Source organism: Scaptodrosophila lebanonensis, unplaced genomic scaffold, assembly GCF_003285725.1.
Source record: "Scaptodrosophila lebanonensis strain 11010-0011.00,11010-0021.00 unplaced genomic scaffold, SlebRS2 tig00000072-arrow-pilon, whole genome shotgun sequence".
Lineage (NCBI taxonomy): Eukaryota > Metazoa > Arthropoda > Insecta > Diptera > Drosophilidae > Scaptodrosophila > Scaptodrosophila lebanonensis.
The window spans coordinates 5,168,337-5,184,357 of NW_022060558.1; the positions used below are offsets into that span (position 1 = coordinate 5,168,337).

At 43.0% G+C, this 16,021-nt stretch overlaps 4 protein-coding genes across 9 annotated transcripts; 2 read left to right on the top strand and 2 right to left on the bottom strand.

Annotated features, from left to right (window-relative positions):
* The first annotated feature begins 97 nt into the window (after positions 1-97).
* LOC115625618 (metallothionein-3) lies at positions 98-612 on the top strand. The gene is made up of 2 exons (XM_030520759.1): positions 98-196; positions 267-612. The coding sequence occupies exons 1-2, from the start codon at positions 172-174 to the stop codon at positions 443-445; spliced, it is 204 nt and encodes a 67-aa protein (XP_030376619.1). The 5' UTR covers positions 98-171; the 3' UTR covers positions 446-612.
* Positions 613-743: 131 nt separating this feature from the next.
* LOC115625616 (atlastin) lies at positions 744-10,142 on the bottom strand. 6 transcript variants are annotated; one of them, XM_030520756.1, is made up of 5 exons: positions 10,068-10,142; positions 3,603-3,921; positions 2,328-3,541; positions 1,686-1,752; positions 1,494-1,628 (listed from the first exon to the last, which is right to left on the bottom strand). In XM_030520756.1, the coding sequence occupies exons 2-5, from the start codon at positions 3,795-3,797 to the stop codon at positions 1,494-1,496; spliced, it is 1,611 nt and encodes a 536-aa protein (XP_030376616.1). In that variant the 5' UTR covers positions 3,798-3,921; positions 10,068-10,142. The 6 variants fall into 6 exon arrangements, with proteins under 6 accessions (XP_030376613.1, XP_030376616.1, XP_030376614.1 ...); XM_030520754.1 differs by lacking the exon at positions 10,068-10,142 and adding an exon at positions 9,942-10,053; XM_030520758.1 differs by lacking the exon at positions 10,068-10,142 and adding an exon at positions 9,942-10,049 and having other exon boundaries at positions 3,603-3,825.
* LOC115625615 (putative tyrosine-protein kinase Wsck) lies at positions 4,967-8,308 on the top strand. Its single transcript, XM_030520752.1, has 2 exons — positions 4,967-6,749; positions 6,827-8,308. Exons 1-2 carry the CDS (start codon positions 5,640-5,642, stop codon positions 8,147-8,149), a joined length of 2,433 nt encoding a protein of 810 aa, XP_030376612.1. The 5' UTR covers positions 4,967-5,639; the 3' UTR covers positions 8,150-8,308.
* Positions 10,143-11,036: 894 nt separating the features above from the next.
* LOC115625344 (alkaline phosphatase) lies at positions 11,037-13,613 on the bottom strand. Its single transcript, XM_030520372.1, has 2 exons — positions 13,517-13,613; positions 11,037-13,009 (listed from the first exon to the last, which is right to left on the bottom strand). The coding sequence occupies exons 1-2, from the start codon at positions 13,575-13,577 to the stop codon at positions 11,430-11,432; spliced, it is 1,641 nt and encodes a 546-aa protein (XP_030376232.1). The 5' UTR covers positions 13,578-13,613; the 3' UTR covers positions 11,037-11,429.
* Between the last annotated feature and the right edge of the window lie 2,408 nt (positions 13,614-16,021).

The window sequence follows — 16,021 nt, forward strand, 5'->3', positions numbered from 1 at the left end:
GTGAACTGCACCTGTTGAGTTCAACCCCGAAAGCAAATTATTTTGACGCGCATGCTCCGCTCCAAGTCAAATTTCTCCGACTGAATAATAATTTTCACAGTTTCGAGCAGTCGTCAGTATTGAAGATACTTTCAGTTTGTGAGCATCTACATACATAATAATTTTAAAAAAATGCCTTGCGGTGGGTGTGAGAAAGGTAAGCAGTAAAAAATTTTAACCGATGTATACCTGCTGCTATTTGTCCTTTTTCGACATTATCTGCACAGAATGCAAATGTACTAGCGAGAAGTGCGCAGAGAACTGCAAGTGCACGGAGGCGAGCAAGTGCGGCTGCCGTGGGAGCGCCAATCCTCCACCTGCAACATCGGGTGCTGGCTGTTGCAAGAAGGCTGGGGCAGGGGATGGCAAAAGCACCTGCTGTGGCGGTGCCGGCGATAAAAAATAGGACGAGCGCCTGGAATGTGCTGAAAACGGGCAAATGCATGTCACTAATTTGATGGAAGGTGGCTGACGCCTGATATTATTTACATCTGCATATACATTTAGTATATACACATTTATTTGTTTAAAGGCAAATTATTTACTGCAAACATAAAGTAATCCTGAACACCAGTTTTAACTTCTCATTACATTCTAGGGGTGGCAATGTTCCAAAATCGTAATTAATTACTTCACTAAATTAAATAACAAAGAATAGATAGAGTTTCCAGAAGACATAACAAACTGTCCAACAACTAATGCGCTGTGTTTAAATGACAAAATGTGATTTATTTAGTTTATACATTTCTTACAAAAGAGATTGTTTACACAAACCGGCTTAAACATTTTTCTACAGCTGGGTGCGGCAAGAACTTCATGTGGAACTAAACGAACTAAATTCTTTTTTTCGCAATTTTCTCGTGTTATATTACAGCGTGAGTTTTTTTTATTTATTTGATATAAAACAATTGCAAATGTTTTCTTTCAACAAATATGAGCCACTTGTGTTGCGCTTACATTTTATATATAAAGTTATATAGACCAACTACAATTTTATATTGAGTTTTATAAAAAACAGATTTCTTCAATTAGTCGATACCAGCTATTAACTATAAAGTAATCTAACACAAAATAAAAGGACCATCATTGCAAATTTTCAGCTACGGCTTCACATGTGAGCATGGGATTGGCATCATAGATGGTTTGATGGCCGGGCAGAATGATATATTTATTTAGTTACGTTTCGATTTGCGCTTTTTTCGTGACAGGGTCGAGGACGTGGCCGACTGTTTGGTCTGTGATTCGATTTGATTTGTTTGTTGACTGCCGATTCCGCCGCCACCACCACCGCTGACCATATGCCAAATATTGCTTAGAAATCCTCTGCCTGAGCTTTGGTTGCCGCTTGATTTGCATGCCACATTGTTGTTGTTGTTATTATTCTTATTTGCAAGCTGCTTCCGTGGCGGATGCGGCGACTGTTGCGCTTTTAGCTGCGCTGATTGGGCGTATTCTCATGAACGCTTCATCTTGCCATTAAGTGCCGACGATCGCGATGCAGCACCTCCTCCTACAGCCGCCTCGGCCGCATGTGTGGCAACATGTTGTATGCCCTTCTCCATGCAGCCCTGATAGATGGGTCGCATGAACTGTGGAGGAAGATTCAATTAATTTGGAATTAATTAAATAGTGGCCATTTCACTTACATTCTCCCACATGAGGGTGGCGAAGTCATCGAGCTTGCCACCAAAATCACTCAGCTCGCCGCTATATCTGTAAAAACAAATTACAAGAGATCATTAGCTTCAGGTAATTACAAGATTTAATTACGGTAAAGTCCCCTATTATAATACAAACTAAACAATTCAAACGAATTATGCGCCTTATCTGTGGAGCACACAATTTTGATAAATTCGTGTTAGTGCCCCCAAAAATATTGAAAAATGTACATCTACTGTATAACTAATATATTTAAAGGTACATACACATATGTATTTTATTACCTAAATAATTAATTTTGGTTTTGAACCGTTTTGTATGGTTGCTTTATTTGTCTAATCTATCGTTACAACAAGCTAAAGATTTAATTATGCAGTTGACTGAAGCAACTATTAATCAAAGCTGCAATTAAGCATGTAATTGCGGATTGACTTTCCAATCTTCTCCTTTTATTATACCTTATGCTCTAAGAATTTCAATGTATACATACATACATACATATGTATGTAAATTAGTGCCAATTTATTTTGAGCTAAAAGCTTAAGCTTTAACAGTAACAAAATGGGCGCTTTACGGAATTTCTAAAATAAATACTAGTGCGACACTAAAAAAGTTTGAATAATACTCACCGAATATATGCCCATAGTGCCAGCGTCAACAACGCCACGCCCATGATCAAATTGCAGAAATTACAAAATGTATAAAGACCGACAAGGCCAAAAATTCCACTGAGGATGTACATGATGACGGCGCAGGCGAAATACACTGCCGGCGTGCGTGCCGCTTTGAAGATGTTTTTGCTTTCATTGTGCGCCTTGTAGTTGATATAGACCTCCTCGAGGTCCTCGTCTAGTTGTTGGCGGAATTTCTCTGTAAACTCTTCGCCGCCCATTTTGCGTTTCGCTGCGAACTGAAAGAGTGCTTTGTCCTTCACCCGTAGGTGTTCCGTCTCAAGATGGGCTGTGCTTAAGTACGGTCGCGTGCCGCCGCAAACCTCCTCCATAAGCTGGTTATAAAGTTCCTTAGCCGCCGCTACAGCTGTTAGATGGTTTGCCTCAGCCGTTGCTACCAGCATGCTCTTGGGTTCGGGAAGTTCGTTCCCTTTGTATATGTTCATGTACGACTGGAAGTATTGTATGAGATCGCGTGCGCGCACGCGTTGGCCGCTTATCTCTTTATAGACGAGATTATCAGGCGCCAATAGCATGGGGACCAGGGTGCGAAGGCTCTGCTTGAACTCGGGCGTAATGTCCTTGAGGCGACCATCGAACTGTGGATTTGTGGCAACATTGAGACCGGGGTGTGGCATCAGAAAGCAGGCGACTTCCATGAAGCACGACGAGATGTGGCGGCGCAACGACTGCAGTTCCGGATGCTGTTTGTCGGACACCTCAAGGCGGCGTTTTAGTATCTTATCACCGCCAATGGCACCGTACTCAGCCTCGTACGGAAAACTCCAGTCACGCACCAAAAATTGGAGCCGCTGGAATGGTTTCTTGCCAGTATCGGCCAGCGCCAGGCGGCCGTACTCCGTGAACAATTGCAAATGCTGCAGATCATCCTCTTGTATATTCTGTGAGAGATTGTAGATCTGAACGGAAGATAGCATGGTGCTGAGGGCAAACACTGTTGCGCAGTCGCGCACCGTGCTCTGGCTGTCGAAGGCACCCTGCGTATCTAGCAGTATGATGGCAATCTTGTCGCCATTGGGATAGTCGTGCACGAATATATCAGACCACATGAGTATTCCAGTGGTGTCGCGCTCTGAGCCGCCGCGCCACGAGAACCCGGACAGCGGCTCCTGTTCACCGCCCAGCCAATCGCCGACATCATGGCGCACATACTGCCAAGTAAATTAAATTAAAATAGCTATCTAACGAATGATAACAAACATCTGTACATACTTTTGAGTACATGTAGCGCAGGAAAAAGTCGAGCAGAAAGCTTTTGCCTTTCCGAAACGCTCCGGCCACAGACACTACGCAGACGAAACGATCTTTGATCTCATCTCGCATTAGCACCTCACTCAGGGCATCCTCGTTGAGTACGAACGTGTGCTCCTCCGATGCATTTATTACCTGCACTGCCGAGCCTTCCATTCCTGCTGCTCCGATTGTCTGTATATGCCTGTAAGCGTTAATGAGTTTGTGTGTGGGTGTCAGCGTGGTAGAGTCAGATGGAGTTGAAAAAATAGTTTTGATTTAAATGGATTTTGTTAAAAAGCTGTAACGAAGAAAACAAAAAAATTAAGTTGGTGATTTCAAAAATTTTAAGGGCGGGCAGGCTATTTATTTTCAACTGAATAGTGTCAGAGTGTAATGGTTAATTGCGCAAGTTCTGATAGTTAGAATATTTTCTGGCAGAAGTTCATGTGTTTCTTTGAATTTGGCACATAATGTCCCATTCCGCAATTATGAGGCGGCCAAAAATAAACCCTAACAATTCGCTAGCTTGGCATCAACAGACGTGACATATGCCGCCGCCGCCGCCGACATCGACGGCGACAGCGACATTGTCTCGACTGTGATATGTAAAAAAAAAAAACACAACATTGGGACGCACTTTGGAGGCGCAGGTGCCAAGGTACCAAGAGCAGCTGCTTAACGAAGTCAACGACGTCAACAACTATGCTGATTTAGTGACAAATTCGCAATTCAAAATGCATTTGCAGAACGCTACGTAATAAGGCAGAAACGCGCAGGTACTCTCCACTCACTTTTGATGACGTCGACTGTCTTCGTGGCTACGCAGTTAACCAGTATTTTAATTCTTTAATTAAAAACATGCCCAAAACAAAATAACAATTGACAAGCAGGCGACGCTTCGCCACGTACCTCGATGAAAACTAATAAAACTAATCAAGTATATACATATTCATATACCCTTTCAGTTTACTATATGTAGGTTCCATGTGGGTCACAAGTCTTTGCCACCAGTCTGCGTGCCTAGCTGTGATTTAATTGAATTGAATTAGCGGAGGAGAGCAACGCATCGACCGTCACGACTGTCAACCAAATCGAACTGCACAACACGCAAGTCACCGACTGCCTTGGTGGCTGCCGTTGTTTTTGTTTCTGTGTCTGTCTCTGCCTTGGAGCCCGCTTAGTCAATGAGTAACGAATTTGTGTGCGTTAAATGAGTGAGCGATCGTGAAGAGAGCGTAAGCAATATGTATACGTACAACTATATGTGCATGTATAAATACATGATATTAGAATACTGAGCTCAGCATTCCCAGGATACTTCTAAACATGAACAGTTGTATTGGCAGCAGAAATACATTGGATGGACTTCTTTTGGCAAATCCGTGGAAAATAAAATGAGACAGTTTAAATTATATCTATTAATTTGCCCTCGACATCCACAATGAGATTCAAATTTTTATGCTGGGCTGGCAATGCTGACCATCAGCCGTTACCTGTTTACCAAGCTGAGCTCTCAGGTGCGAAAAGGATAACTATATCAGCCACCAACGATCCGATCGAGAAAAAGTAAAATGCTGCTGGCCATCTCGTTTGTTTCAATGCTCTTAGCGGCCTAAACACGAATTGTAAACATTGAAACATATAGCCATGAAGCAAGAGCAACAGTTGAGAGCGACGCCAACGCAAGCGCCGACGCTGACAGTGCGATTAGTCAGTCAACTGGAATTGTTGTCGACGGCTTTTGGTTGCTGAGAGCAACGCAAACTGAAAGTGGAAGCAGCAAACAGTAAAGTTCTGAACAGCGTTTTAAATTAAATGAAAAATGAAAGAAAATAGTTGAGCGCGCAAAACATTGAAAAATAAACGTTTAATTAATAGAATAGGTTAATTAGACCCCAAAAAGTGTTTAATTAGCTCAATCAAAGCGACACACAAAAACGCAGTAGCCGCTTTGTGGAGGGTGCATCACTTCTAAAGGCAGGCTCAGCCAGTCAGTCAGCCAGCCAGTCGCTTAGCATGAAGAGCACCAACACCGGACACCGCCCAAATGCCAGCTGGCACAGTTATGTGCTCACCTCGTGGTTCAGGCTGTTACTGGTGGCTTCGATGGTCATCGCGCAACGGCCATTGAACGTGGATGAGCCGGCCTATTACTATGTGGGCTGTTATACCGCGCGCACTGATCTTCTTAAGGAGAGTGTGTATGCAAAGACGCCACAGACTTGCATCGAGATCTGTGAACATCAGGGCAACAAATATGCCGTGCTGGCAGCGGAAAAGTGCTTTTGTGCCAATCAGTTAGAACACGAGGAACAACAGGACGAGCAGTTGTGCAACACACGCTGTCAGGCCAACAAGGCACAGTATTGTGGTGGCGTGGGTGTTCATTCCTATTACTCTACGACACTAGTAAATCAGCCGGCACCCCATAATCTGCGTCTGGCGAACAGCACAGAAAACAGCTTAAGTCTGGAATGGGATTCTTACGAGCCGCGCAAGCTTCTAGTTGTTGGAGCAGGTGAAGTTATGCCACCAGAGCAACAGATTGCCAATTTTGTGATCGAATCGCAAGTAGTCCAGACCTACAGCTCCTTGCCCGCCTTTCTGCCCGCCAAATTCATAGTGCAAAGTACGGAGACACAATTCGAGCTGACGGATCTGCAACCAGCTACCCTTTACAATGTAAGCGTAACAGCCATATGTGTGGATCAGTTGAATGGGAATTGCGGCTCTGCCTTGCTGCTGGCGAGCACCCAGGTGGGGGTGCCGAGCCCGGTGCCTCCTCAGCCAAAGATTTTGTCACGCGCAGACACAACGCTGACTGTAGAGCTGTCGCCTCTAAGGAATGACAATGGACCTGTTAGCAAGTTGCTCATTATAGTGGAGCGTGTAGATGACTCACTGAGTCAGCCGTTTGACCCGCAGCTGCTAGGCAGCTGGCAGCAGGCGCAGCAGGATGGACTGCCCTACTATATAGCTGCGGAATTGGATTATGACCGCCCCGAAGACAATCGAACTCGTCAATTTGTGATCGGCGATGGCAAGCGCTATGGTCGATATCGCAACGTACAGCTTGAAAAGCTTCCGGGCGAGGAGAAGGCCCATGTACACATTAGCTTAGGCGTGGTAAGTGTGACGGAAATCGACGATAGTAAAGAACTAAATTTGCTAATATTTTTTGTACAATCCAAACCTATGGATAGGTGAGCACTCTAAATGGAGTGACCAAGACACTTTACACGCACAGCACTCACGAACAGCACGGCAGCTCCCTGGACGACTTCAGTTACGCGACCTTCGAGAAGGGACGGTCGTCGGTGGTAGCCCTGACCGTTACCTGTATAATCTTTGGCAGCTGCCTACTGCTCAGCCTTATCACGTACTTTTATTTACGATACAAGACGTATCGTGCTCGAGGCTTGGGCGGACGCAATGCACACGAGATGACTTTGCAGACACCCATTATAGAACGCGAAAATAACGGCTATTTAGTGGAGGATGAACTACCGCCCACGTTGGAGAATTTTAAACAGCAGCTGCAGGCAATTGTGGAGGCTATGGAACTGATGAAACGCTTACCGCGGAATGCGTTGCGTCTAAATGTGAATGACGTCATTGGCGAGGGTCGCTATGGCGAGATTATTACTGGCAAGCTGACATCCAGCTCTGGCGATACGTCCTCCGACTGTGCCTTGCACGTTCTGGCCCTGGACGAGCTGACTGCCACCGCTCAGGCTCAGCTTCTGCGGGAGATGCGCAATATGGCGCAGTTGCGTAGGCACGAGCACATACTGGATTTCCATGGAGTCTCCGCCAGCCCCGATTGGTTCTACTTGGTCTTTGAGCACCAGCCGGTATCGTTGAAACGTCGCCTCATCGAGAGTCGACGTGCGCCGCACTCGGCGCCCGTACAACGGATAACAACGCTTTCAGAACAGCTGGTGCTTCAATGGATCTACGAACTAGCCAGCGCTATGGCTTATTTAGGCAGTTGCCAGGTACTGCATCGTCAACTCTGTTCCCATAGCGTTCACATTACTGCTAGCGAATCAAAGCTTAAATTGAGCGTTTTCGGGCCACTTCACTACGTCAACAGCAATCGGCAGCAAGTGGATCTAACGCGATGGCAAGCTCCAGAGGTGCTGCGCTATCAACATTACTCGGTGAAGTCGGATATTTGGTCCTTTGGCTGCGTAGCCTGGGAGTGCTGCGCCTTGGGCGGCACTCCTTATGCCAGCTTGGCCAGCAATCAACAGCTACTGGATGCTATACGCAGTGGTTCGCGACCGGCACAACCTGCTTTTGTATATGAAGATCTATATCAACTGCTTCTTAACTGTTGGCAGATGGATCCGAGCAATCGCATTGGCTTCGAGGATGTGGCTTACAGTGTGCGTCAGCTAATGACATCGGCACGCCATGCGCTATGCTTTGATCGTTCGACCGACTCGGTGGTGACGTCGGCGGCGACTCCGATACTAGACACATTGCCATTCTATCTGCCTATGCTTGAGCTGTGCAACTAGTGTAGAATAAAGTATAGATTCATACCAAGCAGACTCGTGTAGTGAATAGGACATGAAATTCAATGACTTTTAACCAAATGCACAATTCGTGTGAATTATCAAGCCAATAATAATAAATAATGGGCTATTGTTGCTCTAAGGAGGTGTATAGGCATTGTATAGAAGGGAGTCAAGATTACGTCAGGTATTTGTATAATTCGCACACAATTTTAATAATTCTCAATGTAATATCTCTTTATCACCTGAACAAGTGGACAGCGTCAGAAAATGCATGCAATGGGCTACAAACAAAAACTATCTGAGCGGATCGCACCAAGAAAAACTTATAGACCACGACGAGCTAAAGAGAGCAAGCACATTGGATCAGTCATTCAGAATTCAAAATTTTTGTATTCAAACATTCATTAGCCACTGATATATTGAAAAATTCGAAGGATATAATTGATTATAAAAGTATGTACAACACATAAAAAAGCCATAAGGCTCTAAGCTGGGGTTCAATTTGATTTGGCAGTCACTATGAATTCCCAACCCTTTTCGAGCTTCTGCTGAAAAATATAGCAATTGTTGGAATTTTGTCAAGTTCAAAGTGTGCTGACGAGAAAAAAGGCAGATTGTCAAAAGTTTTAAATTTCGAGGTTTTATATGGGGACGAGAAAACTTGATTCCTTTCAGTCAAGAAGAGAGATAGATAGTAATGAAAATCCACTGAAATATCATAATTAAATTCCAGCGTATTGTCGAAATAAGTAAAACTGAAGTGCAAGATCCAAATAATGAATTTAAAACCTTTTTAAACCACTGTGCAATGGCTCTTTCCCTCTCACTCTCTCTCTGAGATTGGGCAAGCAATCGAGGCGGCCAATTAATAATAGAAATGTCATGCAAAGAAAACGAAATATAAAAATGAACGATTAATCGGTTTAAAGGTCGCGCGACAGGGGGCAGCTGCATGCATATCTGCATACTTCTAGATACATACAGCAAGTTTTAAAAATGTAGTCGTAATTAGAAATTAGCTGACAGAAGCGCTGAGCCAAATTGCATATGAAATTTGCAACCAATAAACGATTGTTGGCATGCCGCACCACACAACGATCAAGAGACGGCCAGAAAAATGATGGTGTATTAGTCACAGAAGCCAAATGAGAGCGGAGGCTGTCCCAGCAGTTGGTTAATACTTTAAGCATTTCGGACACTTTGGCAAACGGACAGCTAACGCATCTGCTTCTGACCAATACACATGTCCAATTGGAAACATATGCTTATCTGGCAACTAGCAGAGCTGATAAGCCAAGGGGCCATCGAGTGGTTTTGATTACCTAAAGCATTCGACGTGCAGCGACTGAGGCACTATTTCTGAAGAGCACCAATGAAGCGCAACCGATTTTAAACAAAAAAAAAAAAACCAAAAGCGACACCATTTTTGCTGTTATTGGACGGACGACTTTTGCACCCGACAAAGCGACGACGACGTGTTTTGCGAGTCAAGGTGAATGACGTTACCAAACTCAGTAGTAGCAAGCCGCAATAACAACAATTGAGATCACCACACAAATATATGTACAATATATACCTATGTATGTACACATACCCAATAGAAATTATTAATAAATCAAGCTATGTGCGGAGTGTTCGAGCCCTGAAATTGGGAGTGCGCGCGAAAGAGCTGGCGCTTTTCACCTGCATATTACGAAATTATAATTTCTGTTCTGCAAATGTAAATTGACACATGCCTATGTTCAGCGAAGAAGGCGACGCAATAAGAGTTGTTATTGTTTTTATTACATACACACTATGGAATCCGACCAACCGCAGTCGAAAGTTGTTTGTTTCCACAGTGCACGAGCAAACACATACACATTGACGCGCGCGTCTTTACTTGTTCTCAAATGTATTCGTATTATATTTTACTCACTGTAAATGCTTCTTGTTTTAAACGTGCATCTAAATATACTAAATATTTGCTTTTGTTGCTTCGTACCAAAGTGATTATAGGTGACAGAAAAACCTCCCACAGATATCGATAACACACTCTGTATCGATAACACGCTATGTTATACGGCAGCCCCAAAAGTGCGGCCAATTTTGCGCATGGCGCGGAAAAACACCTCATTTAACAAAGAATAAAGTTTAACAACTGCCGATGTATGTACATATGTATGGAGATAGCATTTATGGGTATAACATCCTTAAGAGTTGATTTTTCGCGATAAGACTTAGTATATAATCATATACATATGTATGTATGTATATACATACATATGTATTTATTATAATCTATGTACAAGAGAATATGTACATACATACATATGTATGTACGTATAAGGTTGCGGGAGGTGAAAAATGTAACAGACAGAAGGAGGCGTGGCAGACCACACAAAGTATGTACATATATACATACATGTATGTATATTCTTGATCGGCATGACAAGACGAGTCGATCTACATATGTATGTTTGTATGTCTGTCGGAGACTAGAAGACCAAGAAGCACCAAATCTTATTCCAAGATGCATTTTGTGAATACGCAGAAAATGTGTATTTTGGAATTTCCCTCCATCCACCCCACGAAATCCGCGATTTTCCAGAACTCCCGGAATTCGTAAAATTTCGAACTCAAATTTGGCAATTTGGTTAAGTTTCATCATACATACATACTTGTATGTCAATTTAAAAGGAAGTTATAGATATGTATGTATGTATGTATGTAATGTCTGAGCAAGCCAGCAGCTGTAGGTTTTGTTGATGCTTGGCTCAACTATGTACTGCACGCATGCTTACACACAGGCACACACACTCACAATTCCGATTTTATTTATTATTGTTAACGTTTTACAATTTTTCGATTTGTTTTACACATAAGTACACATCATTTCAATGTCGGGCTTTAGCTTTTCCACTTGTTTTATAACAATTTCGTTTATTAGGTTTCGGTTGTGTGGTTTTATTTCTTCATTTAATTTATGATTTAATTCGATTAATTATCCTACTAGTCCGTACTGGTTTTCCCTACTCTAATAAGCTTAGAAATCAATTTCTCTTGTTCTCCAGCATCTTATAAAATATAGTTTCACAAATATTTTTAAACATTTGTCTTACAATCTTTCTGATTATTAAGCTGCTTAAGCCTGATGATCCATAAATATGCTTATAAATATGTACATACATACATATGTATGTATGTATATAAGAATTTACAAATATAACTTATTAAGCTACCCTAATCATATTTTCATAAATTATTGTAATTACTGTTGTTGTCTTAGCCATGTAAGGCCTCATCGTGGTCGACGCTCAATACCATTGTCCGTACACATGCTACGGCTTTTTTTCACGCCTAAACAAGATGCATACCCCATGGCATGGGGTATAAAGTTTTGCTCGTAGGCACCCGTGAGGAGATGTGCGTAGGGGCCACTGGCAAAGACTGCAACGTCATCGCCACCGTGTGTTTCCGAGGGCAGTGGAACCATGGAAGGGAACATGAAGTCATTGTTCTTCATGTTGATGGCACGCAGATTCTTTCGTTTGACTTCACTGCCCTCCCGTAAGACATTTGTACTATAGCCGGGCCCATTGGCATAGCTAAGAGTGGCGTAGGGCAGGCCGTCGGCACCCAGCTGGCCGTTATTAATGCCGAAAATGTTGTTCTTGCGGCTGGAATATCCTGCTAACGACATGGTGTGCGAGTGATCCGATGTAACAACAATCAGAGTGTCCTCCACGCTGGTTTGGCTACGCCCCGTATGAACAGCCTTGTCAAACTCTGCTGTTTCATCGATGGCGCGTAATGCCATAGTATCGTGATGTCCGTGATCAATGCGACCACCCTCGACGAATAGGAAGTAGCCACGTCCCGCGCTCTGACGCTTCAGTATATCCAGCGCCACGTGCACCATCTCCGCCAGTGTGGGCTGCTCTTGCGCATTGGCGTCCAGATGATAGGGCATGTGATAAGGCGCAAAGAGACCCAAAACTCGAGAAGTTCGATTAGATAGACTCATCAGTTCGTCCCGCGTCTGAACAAAGTGAGCGCTATTGGTGTGTTGCTGCTTCCATTCCGCGATGAGATTTCGTCCATCTAACCTGCGACCTGGAGCGCCCTTAGCATCTGTAGCGCTTTGTGGTAAGAAATTCTCGCGTCCGCCACCCAAGATAACGTTCAGCTTCTGCCCCACTTGGCCGTGAATTAGCTGCATTGCTATGTCTGGGCAAATGGACGGATCTCCATTGTCCGATAGGACCTCGGCGTCGTTTTCCCAGTTCCTATTAGCAGCGTGTGCGTAGACGCCTGCTGGAGAGGCATGCGTCACGGCCGTGGTGGTGATGAGGCCAGTAGCCATTCCCTGCTCTTGTGCCCATGCTGCTATAGAGGACACATGGTGTTCCCGTAGCGCCTGCGCATGACAATCATTTAGCGGGACAGCAGCACTGACTCCAACCGTGCCGTAATTTCCCTTCACACCGCCCAAATAAGCCGTGGCCGTGCACGCCGAATCGGCTACCTGCATGTTGGCACAGTAGGTTTTGCTCAGACCAACATAAGGGAACTGCTCGAAGGCGAACTGCTTCTCCTCGCCCCCTAGATAAAGTCGACCGGCGCTAATGGTTGGTATCGACATGCCATCACCAAGGAAAAGCATTATATTCTTGGCCAGATGGGTGTTTAGTTGCGTCTTGGTCTCCAGCTGTTGCTCCAGCGTCTGTTGTGCCTGACCCAACCAATACTCGCCATATCGCTCCTCCGCTGTGCTCGCATCAAAATATAGTTTCGGCATTGCACGTTTTTGACGCGCCGTCTGCTCCATTGTCATCGTGAATAGTGGATGCATGCGCTGTTCATTGATTGACCGTAACACTGAAATTTAAAATGGTTTTCGGTTATTCCAGATTAAATAAATGATTACATAACAGTCATTATCGAAAGTGAGGTGAAAACATCTAGCTCTAGCTTTAATGGATAAGCAATCTATTTATCTGTGTCCAAACTATGCATACGAAGAACGTGCAAAGAGTATATTGCTACTATATTGGTAGCTATGTATACTTGTAGGTATGTATGTATATACAACCTTGCAAAAGCCTATAAAGTTGTAGTTGCTCATAACGGACAGATGTCAACAGGATGCGGAAAGGTTGGTCTGTTCGTTATTTTGTAGATTCCTCAGGTATCAAAGGAACCGAGCATTGATTTTGGATGCGATGGGTTGAAGAAAAATAACTTATTCCTCGACGTTTTTCAAAGAAAGTTCTAGTTACGGAGGAGGATATCTTTGTGTATATACTTGTATATAGTATAGCTCATTTTTCGTCATTTTTTCACTATGCTCATAGCATCTTTTAAGATGGAATACTTTCAACTCACCATGCGTGCCCCCTAGTTCCAGCACTCCCCCTATCACCAGTAATTGCATCAGCAGGTCCATTGAAATCCGTTTCCGAATTGTACTAGTCGTTGCACGTTTTACTTGTCACTGATAGCAAGTCTCACGAGACTTCGACTATTTATAGTGCACAGACACACTCGGACATAACCCGGAGGCGGAGACGCAACTCATGCTTATGGTGTCGTCTGTTTGTATGAACGATTTCATAACAGGCAGCAGATAATGGAAAAACTACAACTGATTGCGATCCGCGGTATTGGTGGCGGTTGTTGCCTGTGCACGTTACTGTATTTGTTTTTAAAAACAATTTCTGTTTTTCAATGTGCGTTATCAGCTCCGCCCGGCCTATATGTCGGCTTTCGGGTCTCCGTCTAGCACAACGTGCCACGCGATTTGTTCACGTGATCACCAACCATTGACCAATGAGACTGTACTGACCCTTTTTGGAATATTAACTATTCGTTTGCCTGTCCGTTTGCATTTATGCGTGAGTGTGTGTTTGCAGCCTAAGACGCGGCATTATTTTATTGCTGCGCTCACCTTTTGTTTGCATTCGGCACGTACTTCTTACGAAACCGTAAATGTAATGTAATTAGCGCTCAGGTTGTTCAGTGCCAAGCTCATTAGGACAGTACTGCCTGGTTTTTGAAATGCGCGCCCAAGCTCTGCATTTACTATGTGAATGGCAGAGAAGTGGACATGCCTAAACCGTTCTCTTCTTCTTAATTGTGGGGCCTCTGCACAGGCGCCAACTTTCTCTCGCAGCATCAAAACAAAAAGCACCAAGCGAAGGAGCCGAATTGTTTCATTTGTTTGACACGACTGTCAGTGGCTGATGCTCTATTCTCTCACTCTCTCAATTGCTCTCGCGCACAGTAGCCGTTATCTGCTGCTGCGCCAGCAAACATCTTCACAGCATCGTTTATGGCTAGCGCGCATTTGCCAAAATAGTTGTTGGTTCGCATGCAAAACGTTAAAATCGCATAAGCTAAAACATTTTTATACCAACGGCGCGTTTTTAATTTTTTCTACAGTACAAAAAATAGAGAAAAATAGAAAAAAAAACAACCTAAATCAGAATATAACAAAAAATTAGCAAAAACTTGTAGTAAAAATTGTTGTTTTTATCATGGCATACATATATAAATGTGAAGAAGCGCGTGTATAATTTGTATATACATATGTATATAATAAGAATTAATAAAATTTCAATAATTTTCGATAAAAGAAAAAACGCCAAAAAGGTAGCGTGTGAAAAATGTGCGTGTTTTGTGTAAAGCTGAATATCTTGATAGCTCTAACTAAATATTTAGTTTTAACTATTTCGCAATAATTCAAATTACAAGTTTTTGAGTGTTAAATTAAAGTGATGCGCTGGCATCCAACAAAGTTGACAGAAAACCTTACAGCGAGAAATTTTCAAACAAATTGTTTGAAGATTTGTGTATTCGTCTGTATAACTGTAAAAATTGCAAAGTATTAAAACCAACTTACACCCATACATACACATGAAAATCTTCAGAGGGCAGGCATTTGGCACAAAGCAGTAACCAAAAAATAGGAGGAAAAAGAAAACAACTTCAATTTTTCATACATAATATAATACAGTAAGTTGCTTGCTCTGCCTGTGCGTGTGTGTGTGAGTAGGGATTATGTGACTCCGTGAACATAAATATGTATGTATGTACTTACGTACAAAGATACACACATATACAGATAAAACGGAGGCTGGGTGGCAGCCAGCAACTGGACGCCCAGATGGCTGCCAGTGAGACATGCTCAACATAGTTTTACGTTTGACAAATGTATGCCTCCGTTTGTTTGTATGTCACATTGTGTGTGTGTGTGTGTGTGTGTGTGCGTGTGCGTGTGTGCGTGCGTGTGAGGCAGGAACTTTTTACTACATCCACGCCATGCCAAAAACGCATGAGGTTTCATTTTCTTTGAATATCTTGCAAGCTTACACATTCATATGTTTATACATATGTACAACTCGTAGTAGACAGCATGTTGCCAGAGTTTCGAAATGCATCCTTAAAGCATGGCATGTATTTACATACATACATTTAAATTTATACAGCGTAAAGTCTTTAATGAGTATTGATATTCCTGTTTAATTGTTATTGGAAGAAACATACATACTACATATAAATGTAAATTTATTAAAAGATTCATTCACACTTGTATATACATATATACTCGCATGGTTGTTTGTATGTACACGTATAACGGTATGCGTCAACTCATAACAATCTGGCAACTTTCAATTGGCTTCATTGACAGTTAAACCGAAAGTTATAAAAAGCACGAAAACACGCGAAGTTGTGCCGAGCGACAACAAAAGTAGCACCAACTACTACAACAACTACTACAACGGCGGCAACAACAATAACTTAGAAGTCAAACACGAGGCACCAAAAACAACAAAACCTAAGCAATTAAATAATAAAAAAGTAGCCGAAAACTTTTGAAAGCCGCATTCT